At 35.3% G+C, this 18,073-nt stretch overlaps 1 protein-coding gene across 9 annotated transcripts in view; it reads left to right on the top strand.

Moving 5' to 3' along the window:
- Positions 1-18,073, top strand: part of LOC107845972 — a 78,943-nt gene that overhangs the window by 33,728 nt on the left and 27,142 nt on the right. For 8 of the 9 annotated variants that reach the window (XM_047398254.1, XM_047398253.1, XM_047398258.1 and 5 more), the window contains 4 exons: positions 524-588; positions 1,414-1,514; positions 8,386-8,481; positions 11,023-11,090. In XM_047398254.1, the coding sequence (XP_047254210.1) occupies positions 524-588; positions 1,414-1,514; positions 8,386-8,481; positions 11,023-11,090 (330 nt within the window). The remainder of the gene's footprint in view (positions 1-523; positions 589-1,413; positions 1,515-8,385; positions 8,482-11,022; positions 11,091-18,073) is intronic. The other variant, XM_047398259.1, reaches the window with a different exon arrangement.

Here is an 18,073-nt window from a genome sequence, read left to right as displayed (position 1 = left end):
GTTTACTAGAGATGAAGTAGAAATACATTGTTGAATCAAACCAAATATCCAATCAATCTTTACTTTTCGATCATCAAAAAACCTAAGGTAAGTCGACCAAATTCGGTGTGGATCTCATACCCACACTCACATCCATGTCGTGTCGACACAGGTGCAGCAGGGATTTTGAGGAGTCCAAGCCACATAAGTGATCATTGCAGCAGTGACTTTCTGTTGATAAGTGCACAGCTAGTTACAAACTGACAGTTCCCAGGCAAGCAAGAGTCCAAGCCAGTCATTCACATTATATTTTTGCCTTCTGTCTTCAACGCTGCTTGAGTAGTCTACTGGAGTTAGTTTATTCATACAATAATATTTTATGGCCTTCTGTTGGCACAGATAGTTTTTCTTAACTATATTGATTCTTGCAAAGGTTGAGAACAAGTAAACTCCAATAATGTAACTGCAATAATCAAGGGATGAGATACATTGATTCAGAATATTTGTGGTCTTCAGCTAATGAAGTATACAATTTTTCTTGCAGCCGCCATGCACATGCTTCCATGTCATCATGGTGCGGATGGCATACAGATCATGGTTCCCTTACAGGTACTTAGTTTTCTTAAATCCGCTATTAGTAGTTTTCTTGAATTGTAGGTACATGTAGCAAGCTGGTATTACAACTGCATTACAAAAAATGTTTATCACTTGGTGAATGATTTACAGTAACCACTTCAAATACCATCTAATCACATGGTATTCCTCAAGGCTCCGACTACAAATTTTATCTCCCTGTTATTAGTACGAGTTTGACATTAAAACAATTAGCTGGTCATTAGTGGTGAAAGTTAAACCTATAACGATTTAAATAAGTTAGTGTCAAGCTGCTTCAGCTCTGAAACTGTGGCCGGGGGAACTATGAATAGTGATTGGTATCATGATCATGCCATGTCTGATTTTTTTGAGTATTTGTCTATTTGATTCTGTATTTTTGGTTATATGAGTAGTTACCAATCAGTTGGTGATCTTGAAAAAACAGTAAAAGACAGGTTTGTAGTGATGATATAAAACCTCCTTTTCCAGTATATATGTTGTCATTAGTATGTTGGTGGGGTCAATGCAGGGGATTTATATGGAGAATGGAAGATAAGTCCAAGGTTACAGGGTTCTGCTATTTCTAGATCGAATTCCATATTCTTCCTAAATGAACATGTTGATTGAAAAGTGTATGGTTTCTTTGCCTGCAAGTATATAATCAGATGTTTGTAATGTCATTTCCATCGTTAAACCACTTTGCATGAATATGAATATCTTTGATGACATTGAAACTTGGATTGATATTTTTGAAGTTACTCATTTTATTTTCTGGGATATTTACTTGTTCATTACCCTATCTCTTGCTTTGACTAATTACTGGTTGACTTCAACTTGTAGGTCTTACTTGTGGCATGTTTACTAGAGATGCTGTAGAAATACATTGCCCTGATAGTGCTGCTGGCCTTTACGTGAAAACACGAACTGGTCAAATAGTCAAGGTATATTCTTTCTGCTCATTACATGCTAATGCAACAAAATAGTTGATAACTATATAGGTCCTTGATAAGTTGCTTCCTGATTTCTTATTCAGCTACTTTTTTCATTACGTATATCATAAAGATTATTGCCTATGTTGCACATTTTAGCTGATCCAGTACAACACAAAATATCCTTGTGAGGATCAAGAAGTAATTCTCATCTAGCCATATTTAAAATGATCTAGTTTGTTGAAGAGACAATAAGAATCAAATTAGGGTTTCAACGACAACAACATACCCAGTGTATTCCCTACAAAGTAGGGTCTGGGGAGGGTAAAGTGTACGCAGTCCATACCACTACCTCAAATGAAGTAGCGAGGTTGTTTCTGATAGACCCCCGGCTTAGGATATATAACAGTGTACCAAACAAAAAACGCACACAAGAAGGTACTACTATAAACTATCTATCCAAAATCATAGAAATCATGAAACACCATAAACAAGAAACTCCAAGCACTGATACAAACAAAGCGCTCTTCCTTACTAACACGGTTTAGGGTTTCAAGAATTGAATGAATAGCTCTAAGTAATATTACAACATCAACAACAATATAAACAATGTACACCAATGTTAACCCTACCCTATGCGAGGTAGAGAGGATGTTTTCGGTAGTCCCTTAGTTCAAGAAAAGTGTTTCCAAAACACGTTTGAGAAAAATACAAGAGTGAAAGAAGTTCTAATGAAAAAGTTGCAATAGGAATATGAATATGATTTGTATATGGTATCCTACTTGGTAATGTCAATAAGTAGAGCTCAATGTAATAATGTAGATGCACAAATCAATAATATTTTTGAGTCTTTATTTCTCACATGGTATTAGAGCATTGGTGAGAAACATCTGGGAAAGAAAATACAGTCAAGAAAGTTACTGCTTGTCAAATTCCATGACTTTCTAGATCTAATTTGCATTGTTCCACTTTCCACCAGTGTGTTGTGAAAATCAACACCATTATTGGTCCGACGACAAAAATCCAGCTAGACTCACCAGAAAAGACCATCTCACACACCCTCATGCGTCTATTAGAGGTGCGACTATTCCGGAAGATCTGAGTCACGCGTCGGCGCGTGAATTGTTTTCGGCCACTCTTTTTTGGGAGTTTTTTTAGAAACTCCAAGCACTGATACAAACAAAGCGCTCTTCCTTACTAACACGGTTTAGGGTTTCAAGAATTGAATGAATAGCTCTAAGTAATATTACAACATCAACAACAATATAAACAATGTACACCAATGTTAACCCTACCCTATGCGAGGTAGAGAGGATGTTTTCGGTAGTCCCTTAGTTCAAGAAAAGTGTTTCCAAAACACGTTTGAGAAAAATACAAGAGTGAAAGAAGTTCTAATGAAAAAGTTGCAATAGGAATATGAATATGATTTGTATATGGTATCCTACTTGGTAATGTCAATAAGTAGAGCTCAATGTAATAATGTAGATGCACAAATCAATAATATTTTTGAGTCTTTATTTCTCACATGGTATTAGAGCATTGGTGAGAAACATCTGGGAAAGAAAATACAGTCAAGAAAGTTACTGCTTGTCAAATTCCATGACTTTCTAGATCTAATTTGCATTGTTCCACTTTCCACCAGTGTGTTGTGAAAATCAACACCATTATTGGTCCGACGACAAAAATCCAGCTAGACTCACCAGAAAAGACCATCTCACACACCCTCATGCGTCTATTAGAGGTGCGACTATTCCGGAAGATCTGAGTCACGCGTCGGCGCGTGAATTGTTTTCGGCCACTCTTTTTTGGGAGTTTTTTTTTTTCTGTTGGGTCTCCTATCAATTCCACACCTACCCTAGTGATAAAAACTCTAATCCAACCCCTCGTTAGTTTTTCGGCATGTTAGATTGCCTTTTTAAGCAAACTCTGATTTTTTAATGTGTTTCGAGACATCCCTCTTCAACATTGGTCGCCTGCCTAGTCAGACCTCACCCATAGAAATTTTTCTGGGAAACAATCATTGGAACAATATTATTCTACAATTCAATACTATCTCTGCAACTATCATCACTGCTTTCGTCTGGTGATTTGTCTTCAATTCAACATGTCTCTCAGGCTGTGTTTGCTGTGGAGATTTTCTTAGTGACATTCTATGTCTTTTGTATCCTCCCACCAACTCAACACCCCCAACCCTACTCCTTGACCATCCCTCCCCCGTCACCTCTGAGGCCCCATATTTCTTTTCCCTTTTATTGTTTTTTGCTAAATTACGTGTTAATGCTAAATTACGTGTTAATTCTTGTAACTTTTGTTTCAAGAATCTGCCTTTTTGGTCATACTCATCTTGAAATAATGAATTCCCTCTACTTTTCTGGCTTATTGACTCTTCTTCCAACATCATTACTATATGGAGAACTAGTCACATTGGAATGAGGCTAAGAAGTACAAGTTTCTTGCACCATAAGAAGTAGAGAATGTTCTTCGACTAAGGTCCACACGATGTCTTCGAATTGGTTCCACCCACAAATCTATACCCCCTCGATTGGAATAGGAAGCAGCACAAGACAAGTATACAACTTTTCCTTCTATCACAATCCTACTCAAAGAGTTCGTAAGACATATGGGAGAAAGAATCGTACCTCGCATCATCTTCAATGCCATGGTGTGTAATATGAGATCCCCATACCCTTCATCTTCACTATCAAATTCATCATAATATACTTCTACTCCTTCATGTTCATCAGAAAAGCCATAAGACCCGTTCATTTCACTCTTCGAAGGTGTAGTTCTCACCACCATATTGCTCAAGATCATTATCATAGCCTTTATAGGATTCACCATTATACTCATGAGCTTTATTACTTTGCTCAAAAGGACTCAAAGAACCCTTATGTGGGCCTAGAGCTGTCAATATGGGCTAGGCCCGTTGGGCCGGCTCGACCTGACCTATAATTTGATGGAGTTGGGCTTCAGTTTTTACAGCCAATTTAAGAACAAGGCTTTTTAACCCGGTTCGGATAAGCTCGTTGGGCTTGAGCAATGTGGGTTGCGCTAGCCCGTGGGCCAGCCTGTAAGTCAAATACATGCAGCTATTTAGATTGCTTATTAGTATTTTTATTTGGTTCGAAGGATATCATGTCAAAAGTTATTTAATTTCCCTTAGGAGTATCTTTTAGGGTGTTAGAGACTTGATTAACAAATTAACAAGTATTAACACTATGCAATATTGTTTGGTAATATTTATGTTTATTAACATTCGAAAATTAAATTATAAAATATTGTTTTTTAAAAGTGGGCTTGCCCGTGAGGCCCGCAGCCCACAGAATAATAGTGTGAGCTTGGTGTTTTTTGGCCCATCAAACTCAAAGACCGTGTGGGCTGGGCCGACCCGTATCGACAGCTCTACATGTGGTTCATCATCACCATACTCATAGTTCATGTCACTACGAGCATAGTTACTAAAGTCATCTCCACAATATTCCAAATAGATGACATTCTCCCTTATATCACCTTTTGTACCTATAAAACTAGCAAACAAGTTAGTAATAAAAGCCTCACGTTATTCTTTTGTTTGAACTCTCAACTCACCTTCTATGACTTCTTTCCCAAATTTATAGTGTTACTAGCTTGGCTCAATCAAATCAAGGTTATCTATGCTTGTGGAGGAATGGATCGTTGACCCTTGAAAGGACGACTTAATTAAAAACTAACGGACTTGAATCAAGAAAATTAACAACAAAATAAAAAGAGAAAAACGGACTAGGAAAAACACAGGAAAAAAATTGGGACTCAAAGAACTTGATAATATTTTGTAGGGTAATCTACTAATTACAATCAAGTTATGACGAAAAAGAACGGTAGAATTAATAAAATGAAACTGATTTATCAAGATTTGGACTTACGAAATATTTAGAAAGAAATTTAGTTGAAATCCATGGAGAAATGCTCCAAAAAGTGAAGAAAATCTTGAAAAATGGATGAAAATTGAAGCTGAAAATCCATGGCAAAAGGTTACTTGAGGAAGCTTCTAAGAATTGTACCATGTGGTCCTCCCTGTACTACATTTTGTCCTCTAGTCTTTGGCTTTTTTGATCTTTTCCTTTGTACAAACAAGTACACCGCCTTTTCATGTCTCATTTTTAGATCAAATAACACCTTTTGAATAATTCTTCTTTAACAAGACAAAAATTTCATGACAAACACCAAGAACATGGATGAACTTCAAAAATTCATATCTCATTCATTTTAACTTCAAATTTGATGAAATTTTAATTCATGCACTCCTTTCAACAACACGAACAATCCTCAATAATTTTTAGCCCTCAATTCCAAGCCAACAAGAAACCCATTTTCTCCATCTTCAAGCTTTGAAAAACACCATGAAAATTCAAAAATTCAACCTCAACCGAATGAGCTCCGATTGACATGAAATTTTGCACACGAGCTCTCCTTTTAACACCACAAACAAACTCCAATAATTTTAAGGCTCCAATTTCAAATTAATTGCTCCTAGAAATTAGACCCCCTTGCAAATTCTTCAAACCATGAACACCCTGAAATCCAAAACTAGCCCAAGTGAAATTAAACTTCGTTTGCCTCTAGTTTTGGATTCTAGCTCTAATTGACTAGGAAAAAAATCTCAATAAAGTTGAACCTCTAATTTTGTCTCAATCCATAAACCCACTTCGCCTTGTTCAAATTTTTCCAAGCTCAACAATGGTGAAATTTTCAAACAACTCCAAATCGAATCAAATTTCAAATCTAGACCCCTAAACACTAGAGAAACACGAATCTAGTGTTGGATACTCAAACAAAACACAAATCATATGTTTTTTTTTCCGAATTTTTGACCATTTTTTTTTTTTTTTGAACGATTTTCAAATTTATGAACCTAGGATTAAGAATTGTTGGAAGAACTCTTTAACCTGCCTCTGAATATGATTTGTATATGGTATCATTTGTAGCAAGCTCGGTACATATAACTTGTATGCACCAACTTGAGAGGGAATGTTAGAATAGGATTATGAATATGATTTGTATATGATATCAACTTGGAGAAGGGTTGTTATGTAGGATTAAGAATTGTTGGAAGAATTCTTTAACCTGTCTCTGAATATGATTTGTATATGGTATCATCTGTAGCAAGCTCGGTACATATAACTTGTATGCACCAACTTGAGAGGGAGTGTTAGAATAGGATTATGAATATGATTTGTATATAGTATCAACTTGGGGAAGGGTGTTATGTAGTGTGTATAAATGGTGCTCAGTGTAATAATGTAGATACACAATTCAATACTATTTTTCGGAGTTTTTTTCTTAAAGAATAATTGACAACAAAATTGTGAGATAACCAACAAAAGAAGAAGCAGTAGTAATAATAATGAAGAATAAGACAATAAAAAGAACATTCCAATGTGATTCCACAAGTGTGGTTTGGGGAGATGCGGTGTACCAGACCTTACCCCTACCTTGTGTGAGGTAGAGAGACTGCTATGATAGATTCTTGAGTCAAGGGAAGTGTTCTCGGAAACATGTTTGAAAAATACAAGAGTAAAAGCTATTGTGAAAATTTGATGGAAAAGTACCGACGATAAAAATAGTGAAGATAACCCCAGTAAAAGGAACAACCTTAGAAATATAATTGAAGAATAAAATAATTATGGAATAATAAGAATGATACTGATAAGAAGAAGAGGGAGCAGACAAGGTGGTCCTACCGTGTTCTCCCATAGGAGAGAGAAATGACTTGACTACTTACTAACCCTCTACCCTATCCTCAACCTTTATGCTTTCCTATCTAACATCATGTTCTGGATGAGCTGAAAATGTACCATCGAACATCATTTAAACAAGAAAAAAAATTCTGTTTCATGTTGCATTTTGTCAACTCTTTCATTTATTTTCTTTTTTTAATTTTATTTTTATTTTGGCACGGATTTTATATTTTGCAAGTACACTATGTTGCTCGGACTCAACGGTTTTGCCGTCGAACCCGTCTTGACACGAGACTGAGGCGGGTGCTTCCGCCGTCTCCGCTTCGGTTAAACGATTCCGGAGACATTGACCAAATTAATCGGCAACTTACCTGAAAAAATTTCAACCAACAACCAGCGAAACGGGCGGAACAGAGACGGCGTTGTTGATGTACCACTGCCGTCGCCAGAAACTGTCGTCGTCGTCGTCCTACCTCAGTCGTCGTCAATCATCCATTTCTTCCTACCTCAGTCGTCGTCGTCGGCGTTGGCGTCACTGGGTCAGTTCAACCGGAGTTTTATTTGTTTTTGTTATATGGAGTACATATTAATATATATACATTTTAATAAAAAGAAAAACAATTAGTGTATGCTTACTTTGACTGCACTAGGTCGGTTGATTGGACTTCTTTATTTTAAATTCTTCATGATATACTTTAACAGCAGTATACTTACTTTGACAACAGTATGTCGGTTAAAATTTTAATCATACTTCATTTTTTTCTTTGGTAAATATGTGAGTTATAATTTTGAAAAAAGTTTCTAATACTAATACTATTGCTCTATATTTATAATATTTGATTTTTTTAGCCGAATCCCTGCACCTGTATTCATACTCGGATTTGCACCCCCCGAATCTTTAAATTTATATTTTGACGAATCCGACTCTCGGATCCGCACCTGTCTCGGATATCCGCACCTTTGTCTGAGCAACTTAGCAAGTACGCTTAATTTGCTACAATTATTCATATATTAAAGGTTTATGAAGAGTCCGAGCAACTTAGCAAGTACTCTTATTTTGAGTTTGCTGCGATTATTCATATATTAAAGGTTTATGAAGAGTTTGCCATGATTTTTCATATATTGAAGGTGTGGAATCTATCTTCATGCACTATTTATTATTTTAGGTGGAGTATGGGGTGGATGAAATAGCATACCAAATAGGTGAAACAACCGAGATCCTCTCAAGTGGCCGGCTTTGTGCGACACCGCACTGTGTTCGGGTATTTTTTCTATTGAGATGTTTGTTATTCTTTCCATGTATGTGCTTTTATGAAAATTGAATTGCTGTGTTTCTGGGAGATGGTACCGAACTAGAGAATCCATGTTTGTACAGTCTCTTCCAACTACAACCTTTAATATTTATTAAAATATCTACTTTTATTGTATTCCACTTGAAGCATGTGGTACGACCTCCTGCATTAATTGGATAATACCATGCGAATAAATGTAAGTAAGATTCCCCATGGAAGATCAGGGTTCTGACAATAATAAATGTGAATTTCCAGTAGGGATTTATCGGTCTGCTACAATTCTCTCTGGATTGAAGAGCCTGTGTAACTCCCCAATCTATAACCTTTCTGCTTACCTCATGTAACCCAGCAGTATTATTGGGAAGCTATGCATGAAGTGGTTTACAACTGTAGAATGCTTGTTAGTTTCTCTGTGTGTAACTCTTGAATAATAGGCAAAGGAGTTGGTTTTTTGTTTCAGTGAAATATTTAAAATAAAAGAAAAACATGAGGGGTACATTAACATTTATTCATAGTCAATCAAGAGCGCTATTACATTATTTACAAGTGCTGTACTTTAGGAATCAACAAGATATTGACTAGGAAATATGACTCTGGAGCCCAGAATTTCGACTTGGGACCCTCGGTGGACGTCAGTACTATGAGAAAATGATAGTTAACAGTTTATGAGTTCCAGAATAAGAGAAATTGACCTGAAAAATTGCAGATAATGCAAAGTCTGGTCAATTGTTTAAGACATCATATTAGGCTCAAAAAATGTGTAACCATTTTCTACCCAAAGGCTTCTAGCTTGCTTCTTTCTTTCCATAATATTCGTTTGACTTAGACATGCGATCCTGTCGCTCAAATTACGCTAGTCAACTGGGGCGGAGCTACAATATACCAAGGGGGGTCACCCGAACGCCCTTGAAGAAATTGTCCTGCAGCTCAGCGGTAAAGGGTGTTCAAAGTGAGTCTTGCAACCTGGGTTCAATTCCTCGCTGAAGCATTTGTGTAAATGTTTTATTTTACCTGGTTTGTTTTTGACAAGCATACAGATTTACATTGCCAAACACCTATTTTACTTTCTACTCTTTCTAAAAGTATTAGCCTTAAAATGTCATTAAAGAAGTAAACTAAAAAGATTTTATTCATATACTTCTGACAATTATGACACTAGTATCGTCTAAACAGTTTAATATCTTATGAATATTATTGCAGCATTTCCTGTTGTAAAGTCGGCTCATTCGTTGTTTTTATATATCAGACCATACTAGATAGTGAATTTAATAGAACAAAATCGTGAATTTAATAGAACAAAATCTGCTATTGGTATTTATCTCCACAATGGTTGGAGATACACATACAAGGTTTTCTTGTTACTAATAGTGTAGCCTATTACTTTCGTGGACGCGTATATCAAAAGCTTAATGTGAAATTTAATTGAGCTATTTTTCTCTTTTTAAAATTCAAAATTTTAGTACTTGAGGTTACACAAACTGAAGTCAGAAAAGAAAAATTAAAGACAAATTAATTAACTATTTGTATAATTAAAATAATATAGCTATGTATTAAACCTACTAGACATATATTTATAAATGCAGTTCAATAAAAACTTTATATCTATTAAAGAATTTCTTTTCTTTTGTGTTCTTTTAAAAAAGATTTTTATATTTGTGATCATATATATATATATATATATATATGCCTGAAAGTGTTTGGCTAAGTTTATTAAAGTATTATTTTAAAATATATTGATGTATTTCACACTCCTTGAAGTGAGTGATAACAATTTTACTTTATTTAAAACCAAGGTATGCTTGATTTTTGTTTAGAACCTCCTTGTCTCCACCATCAGATGACCTTTTTTAACAACCTCTTATGATTGATTCACATCCTCCAGCATTAGCCGTCAAAGATAGTTTCCCGATTCACTCTTCTCTAGTTCTTTTTTATTTTCTTACAAAATAAAGATGTTTATATTTGTAATCATTTATATATATATATATACATATATATACATATATATATATGTGTGTGTGTGTGTGTGTGGTTGCCTGATCCACTCCTCTAGTTCTATTCTTTTTCTTTTTTGTTACCTTCAAACCTTCTACTGTAGTGGTGCATGATGATTTTCTTTAGTGTTTGATTCCATGGAGCGTTTTTCTTTGCGTGATAATTGAAAACTCAATTAACATATTTCAAATTTAGTGTTTGGATAATGCTTTGAGGACAAACTATGAAAAGAAAAGGCAAAGCTAAATATAATATAGTTTGATTTAAAAAAATTTGCTGAACCCATCTATTTTTTTTTTTTTTAAATCTTTACTTTATAAGTTTGAACACCCCTCAGTCAGATTCTTGGCTATGCCAATGCAGTCAATTGCTAGTGTGTTCTGTATGCATTTATATTTGGGGGGACAACGATTCATCTTTTCCAATTCTTTAAAATTTAGAGGTTTCCTTTCCACAGAAGGCAAGTTCTTAAAATGTTTGGTGTTGTAACTTCTATCTGTTCATACTTTTTAACAGGCACCAAGGGGTGATGCTGCATCTGGTGTTGATCGCACAACATTTGCATTATTCATGCAACCTGATTGGTATGGAACTTTTCTGTTAAAAATTGTTGACCCTATGTCTTGGGTCATTCTTGTGGGTGTGTTTGGTATGATGGAAAATATTTTCTTGGAAAATGTATTCCTGAAAAATAAGTTGGTTTTCTACTTATTTCTCATGTTTGGTTGGTGAGTGAAAAATATTTTTCGAAAAAGATTTTATTGTGTTTGGTTAGTGAGTAGAGACTATTTTTTAGAAAAATATTTCTAGTGTTTGATTGGTGAGTGAAAAAATATTTTTTAGAAAATACTACTAACTGTTAACTAGTATATCAGTGCCTCTAGCAACTCAATAATTTGTAAAAATTAATTTAAGCATAACAAATAATATCAATATCGAATACTAAAATGTTACAATCACTAAATTTAAGCAACTATTAATTAACAAATATAGGAGACACTTTTCAATATTTTGTCAGGGCAATCTCAAGATACTACAATCAATAGAAATATAACGGAACGACAAGATTATTCAACCTCGTGAAACAAGTTACATCGATGACAAAATGAAATATGCAATTAGCAAAAGTAACATAGGTAAGCCTTCCTCTATGCATATGAAAATAACAATACATTTAACAAACATTGGAAATGTAAAAAATTCGGGCTTCACTATTTTTTATTTCAAGCAATGAAAAATTGAAGCAAAACACAGTGAAAAATATTTCCGAGTAATGTAAATTTTTGAGAAATATGAATTTTTTGAGTCATGTGAAAATGAGTGTTGGGATGGGGAAGGGAGTGGGAGTGGAGGTGGGGTCATAAGTCACATTTGTCATTTTCTGAAAAATGATTTCCCTTGGCCCATGATAGAAGTCATTTTCCCTCAAATTGAGGAAAATGAGTTGCTGTAGAAAATGTTTTTCAAACATTTTATTGCAACCAAACAAGGGAAAATAGGAAAACATTTTCTAGAAAACATTTTCCATCATACCAAACACACCCGTAGTGTACCATGGTTCCCTCTATCTCCTGCCACTTGTACATTAAACTAATCAAGTCCAAAGGACTTTCCTAGTTTAATTCTTTCTTCTTGGGTAGAATGTTTTTACAATAGTCTTGCCCTACCATCGGACTATAGAATGAAGTCACAATGGAGAAGAGGCTGTACTCACTTTTCAATTTTGAGAAGTGCCACCGGAGAAAGAGAAGTAATTTAAATAGAAAAAAGCATTTAATAAGCATCAATGTTACTAAATTAAACTTGTGCCAATTCTAAATTTTATACTTTGCTTTCTGCAAAAGAATATATCTTGACTTTTGGTAATCAAGAGGAAGGGTTCAAATCATAAATCTTTTTCACTCTCCAAACCTTGGTGTAGCGGATTGGTGCTCGGTGCCTTTACTTGACCCATTGGACCAGCTCTACATGATCATAAAGACGTGACATTTTCATAAAATGTACGTGGAGATAGAAGTTTAGACAGAATTTCCATAGAAAGTAATGCTTTCATACATAAGTAGCCCAAAAATTACAATCTGAGCAAAAACCATCCTAAGGGTGAGCCAAAAAGTATTTATGTACATGGCTTGAATAACATAGGTCTACGAAGCCTCTAAGAAATGATATGAACAATAGAAGTGTTGGGACAAGGCCTCGGCATACACAAAAGAACTAGATACATATACCTGAAACAAGACACATGTCCGGAATATCAAGTGTGGCTCATTGATAGCAGTTGAATTGTGAGAGGTATGCCTAATGAGGAAGTTTGTCACCCTGAACGTTCACACGTACCATGGAATAACACTCTTATGATGAGACATAATCAACACAATACAAGAATGGGAAGTCATATGAAAGGAAAATACTTGATAACATATGCTAAAGCATGAGACATGGGATATAAGTAAATACTTTTCAAAGTCAATAATTGAATAATTGTTGCAATTTAGAAGTAATCATAACCTTTCCATAGGGGAGTCACCTAAATGCCAACTATCATAATACACCATGTGTATGGCATGGCTCCCGATCATTAATCCAGCCAGAATAAGCCGTTGCAACACAATGTTGTGTGGATTGGTGTAACATGAGCTAGTTGTTGAGAATTGATTTGAAGTCTGTTTTCTAAGTTTACAGTGTAGGATAAGTGTTACCGTAAGCTGATGAGTCCTTTACTAGAGTTGAACAAGTCTTTGTTACGTTGCTATTTTTTCTGATTTAGTTTCTTCCTTTTCTTGTAGACTTCCTAGTTCAAGTGGTATCATGGATATATATGATCCTTCGGAGTTTGTAAGGCTATAAAAGTAGAGACTTTCAGTTAATAAAATTACGCTCTTCTAAAGGAATTTCCTTCATCTTCTTTGCACAATCTAACTTTTAGTTGAAGAACCTCTCTTTTTCATACGTTGTGGTATCATAGCTTGTGTTCGTTCTTTGGCTGGGCGATAAAGAGATTTAGAAACTAAGAGGGAGTGAAATACAAGAAGAAAAAGGAGTTTTGGCAACAAATGGCATGTCCTCTTCTTCACAACCGTACATACCCGTATGAGTTTTGAAGTATCAAGATGAAGACCTTGTTTAGGTCTTAAGAATTGTGGGACATAGTTGATGATGGATTTGTTGATGTAAAGGAGTCGGGTTCTATTCTTTATTCTACAAGTCGTTCATGAGACATTTCTCAAGAATTGCAACAGCTACTACCTCAAGAGATGCTTGGCTGATTTTGAAAACTGAGTTTCAAGGTTCCTCAAAGGTAATCACTGTGAAACTAGAATTTCTGCGCCGTGATTTTGAAATGTTATTCATGAAAAATAGTAAATCTGTGCAAGGTTTTTAATCAAGAGTTAGCAGAATTGTAAGTCAAATGAAATCATATGGTGAAGAGGCAGGTGGTGAAATTGTAGTTTTAATAGTTTTAAGAAGTTTACTTCGAAGTTTGATTATGTGGCTTGCAGCCATAGAGGAATCAAAAGACTTATCTGTGTTTTCATTGATCAACTAATGGGTTCTTTTCCATCTTTTAAGTCACGAATCAATAAGTCAACAGAGAGGACTGACGAACGAGCGTTTCAAGTGAAAGAACTGCCTTAAATTCAGAACAAGAAGCCACTGGAACAAGAAGTACAAGGATGTGGCTGAGGATCTTTTAGAGACCGAGGGCGAGGTAGAGTAGAAGTCAATCCAGGTGGACAAATAGTCGCAGAAGTGGAGTGCAATGTTACAATTGTCATAGGTTTGGCCATATAGAAGCTAAGGTACAAAAATGATCAAGCTTTTTATGTCGAGGAAGAAGAAGAAGAAAGCATGCTTTTCATGGCCCGCTCTGCCATCATAGATCATAAGACTGACGTTTGGTTTATGGATAGTGGCTGCTCCCATCATATGACTGGTGAAAGAAATGGGTTTAAAAAGTTAGATGAGACCAAAAAGAGGCGAATTTGGCTTGGAGATAATAAGGAAATCCAAGTCGAAGGTGAAGGTACTGTTGCAGTCCAAACTAGTCAAGGTAAAGTTAAACTTATTCAAAATATTCTTTTTGCTCTTAGTTTGGCACATAACTTGCTAAGTGTTGGGCAATTGTTGTATAGTGGATTCTCTGTCTTGTTTGATGATGACTCATGTGTAGGAATAAAAAGTCAAGTCAAATCTTTAGCAAGTATGGGTATGACAGAGAATAAAAATTATGACGGATAATAAGGAAATTCAAGTCGGAGGTGAAAGTACTGTTGCTGTCCAAACTAGTCAAGGTAAAGTTGAACTTATTCAAAATGTTCTATTTGCTCCTAGTTTGGCACATAACTTGCTAAGTGTTGGTTAATTGTTGTATAGTGGATTCTCTGTCTTGTTTGATGATGGCTCATGTGTTAATAGGAATAAAAAGTCAGGTCATCTTAGCAAGTATGGGTATGACAGAGAATAAAGTATTTCCTCTTGGAGTTCCAAAAGTCGAACAAGCCTAGGTTGTTAGTGAGGAAAATCTTGAAGAGTCTAGGTTGTGGAATTTGCGTTATGGACACTTGAATGAGTGGATTGAGATTGCTAAGTCAAAATAAAATTGTTCATAGTTTGCCAAATATAGGATCTGTTGAACTACATTTGAAGGTTGCATGTGTAGAAAGCAACATAGAAAATCTTTTCCTGTTGGAAGATCTTTTAGAGCTATTAGTTGTCTTGAAATTAATCATCTCGATATTTTCTGTTATTAATTGATGATTACAGTCGGATGAGTTGGGTATATTTTTGGAAGCTCAAATCAAAAACTTTTGCAAGCTTAAAAAATTCAAGGTGTTGGTGGAAAACTAAGTTGGTAACAAAGCTAAGATTCTTTGTACCGACCGAGGAGGTGAATTCTTGTCCCAAGAATTTAAGCTGTTTTTTGAGAAGAAATTGCATTCATAAGAATTGATTGCACCTTATACGCAGAGAAAAATGGGATTGCTGAGCGAAAGAACCGAACTGTAGTGGAGATGGCCAGAAGCTTGTTGAAGAGTAAAGATCTTCCTAATCAATTTTGGGCTGACATTGAGGCTGCTCATATTGCAGTTTATTTGCTAAATATTTCTCCGACAAAAGCAGTCATGGCTTGAACACCTTTTTAAATCTAGAAAGGTGGAATGCCGTGGGTAAGTCATTTGAGAATATTTGGTTGTATTGCATATGGTTTGATAAATTCTCAACACCATAACAAGCTTGATGAAAATTCTGAAAAATGCATCTTCTTTGGATATTGCTTTGAATCCAAAGCTTTTAGATGGTATAATCCCACGAATGGTAAAGTAATTATCAGGTGAGATATTCAAAGTTTCCTTAGATCGTTGAAAGTTTGGTTCGAGTACAATGATAGGAAACAAGTTCTGAAGACTTATTTTGCTCTTCAGATCTTGTGACACAACTTCAGTTGATGTTACAAAGTTGACTCGATCCTACTCTTTATATGACAATTGTAAACTAAATTTACAAAGCTTTGTAAGACTAAGAATGAGACCCTTTGAATTTTCTCCTTGAAGTTGCGTAACTCGTGTGTGTCTTCAATCATCTTCTTTTATAGTCTTCGGTTGCTATTCTTCATAAGGAAATCCAAGAGATTTCTTCTCAATCAAGGATTTGAATTGATTCCTTGATTGAGGGAGTTTGCACCTTATGTTGTGTCCATATCAGATATGTCCATACTTGGTGCGATTTTCCTTTTTCACATCTATACATGTCCATATCAGATATGTCCATGTAAGGAGTGAGATCTTCCTTCTCCTTTGATCTTGCCGTGAGGTGCGTCCAATTGCCTTGTCTATTGGGATCTTCAATTGATATGATTTTTGTTGCCTTGTCAAGTGATATCCTACTTTTGATATGGCTCCATATTTAGCACGATATTTGAGAAAATATTTCTTGCCTTATGTGAGATATCCTCCCATGATTTGAGATCTTCAATGTCCTTTATGTGAGATCTCTTTCCATCATTAGGGATCTTCAATATCTTTGATGTGGCTCCATATTTAGCACGATATTCTTTGAGAGAATATTCCTTGGAGATCTTCAATGTCCTTTGTGTGAGATCTCCTTCCATCATTAAGGATATTCAATATTCTGCAAAGTACACTTATTAGTTTGTCATTATTTAAACATAAAACATAAATATAGGAGGCTAACAATAACAGTATAAAGTGAATACAGAGTAAATATAAGTACAAGCCGTTTCTGAATATAATGTAGAGATCAGTCTAATCAATAAAAGGGAGAGTAATAATACTCCGAATGCCAGAAGCTTACCCCAAATCTCCGATCCATAGGTGCTCTGCACGATGCACACAACAACGGCGAGTACTCGTACTATATTCTGCAGGCTACATACGTGTAGTATAAGTACCAAACACGTGGTACTAAATAGGCATTGGTAGACTAAGCTTTAAAGATAATGCAAGCATAACTAAAATGTAAAGCAGAAAAATAATCTATAGACTTCTATCCAAGAAGTTATACATAATAATGCTATGGGAACAATAAGGATAAACTTATCCTATCCTAACACTAATCAGAGTCTAAAGTGCAGTACCGTCTAGTTAATATACGAAGAAAGAGTGAAAGAAAGTTATATAATATTATACAAGGCTAAGAATACATATATGCCATGAATAGACAAGGAAGAGAAGGATATACAGTGATACCATACATGCATGCATGCATGCTGGATTCAGAAAATACCGGATCGCCACCTACACAAGCAAATTGTTGATAAAACTCCAAAATGGCATTTTCTTTTGACCTAATTTTTTTTCTCTCCTTATTACTCAGAAAAGACAAATTTCAGAATGCAAACATTCTCTAGAATTTCTCTTAGATTCAAACCCATAGCTGATGATAGAACTAGAATAGATATTTTTTGTTTCCTACTTACACGAGCCCATATCCTTGCTTTTCTATTAATTTCTAATTCTGATCTTCCTCCCCAATCTGATATTATGGTGTCGGTCTAGACTGGGTCCAATTCTGATCGGTAATAAATACTTGGACTTTGCAACATTTGATTGATCACAATTCTATATATTCCATTGACTATAGAAGTTCCCAGGAATTTATTAGAGGAATGTTTCCGATAAAAAATGTTTGCTCTTGCATATCCGTACTGTTTTTCCAAATTAATCCCACGGATACATATAATTCAGAAGAATATGTGAGTATATATACTCCATCCCATTTTATGTGTCGCCATTTGACCGGACACGAAGTTTAAGAAACGAGTGATGACTTTATAAAGTTTATAAAATTGCCCATCTAAAAGTGATACGGGACGACTACGGAACACTAAAACAGCCAAGAACACAAGACAAAACTGAGAGCAAGATGAAAACAAGCTACGACAACAACACCAACCGAGAATAAGAAACAAGATACAAAAGCACACAAAATGCAATGAGATAAAGGATACTTAGTTTGACATAAAGAGATTATAAAACTCGAGAACCAAGACGTGTCTCAAACGTCAAGACCCCTAAATCCCGTAATAACTAACACTAAACTCTTACGT

This window comes from Capsicum annuum, chromosome 10 (assembly GCF_002878395.1).
Source record: "Capsicum annuum cultivar UCD-10X-F1 chromosome 10, UCD10Xv1.1, whole genome shotgun sequence".
Lineage (NCBI taxonomy): Eukaryota > Viridiplantae > Streptophyta > Magnoliopsida > Solanales > Solanaceae > Capsicum > Capsicum annuum.
The sequence above is the reverse complement of the archived record's forward strand: the minus strand, read 5'-3'. Positions and strand labels throughout refer to the sequence as shown.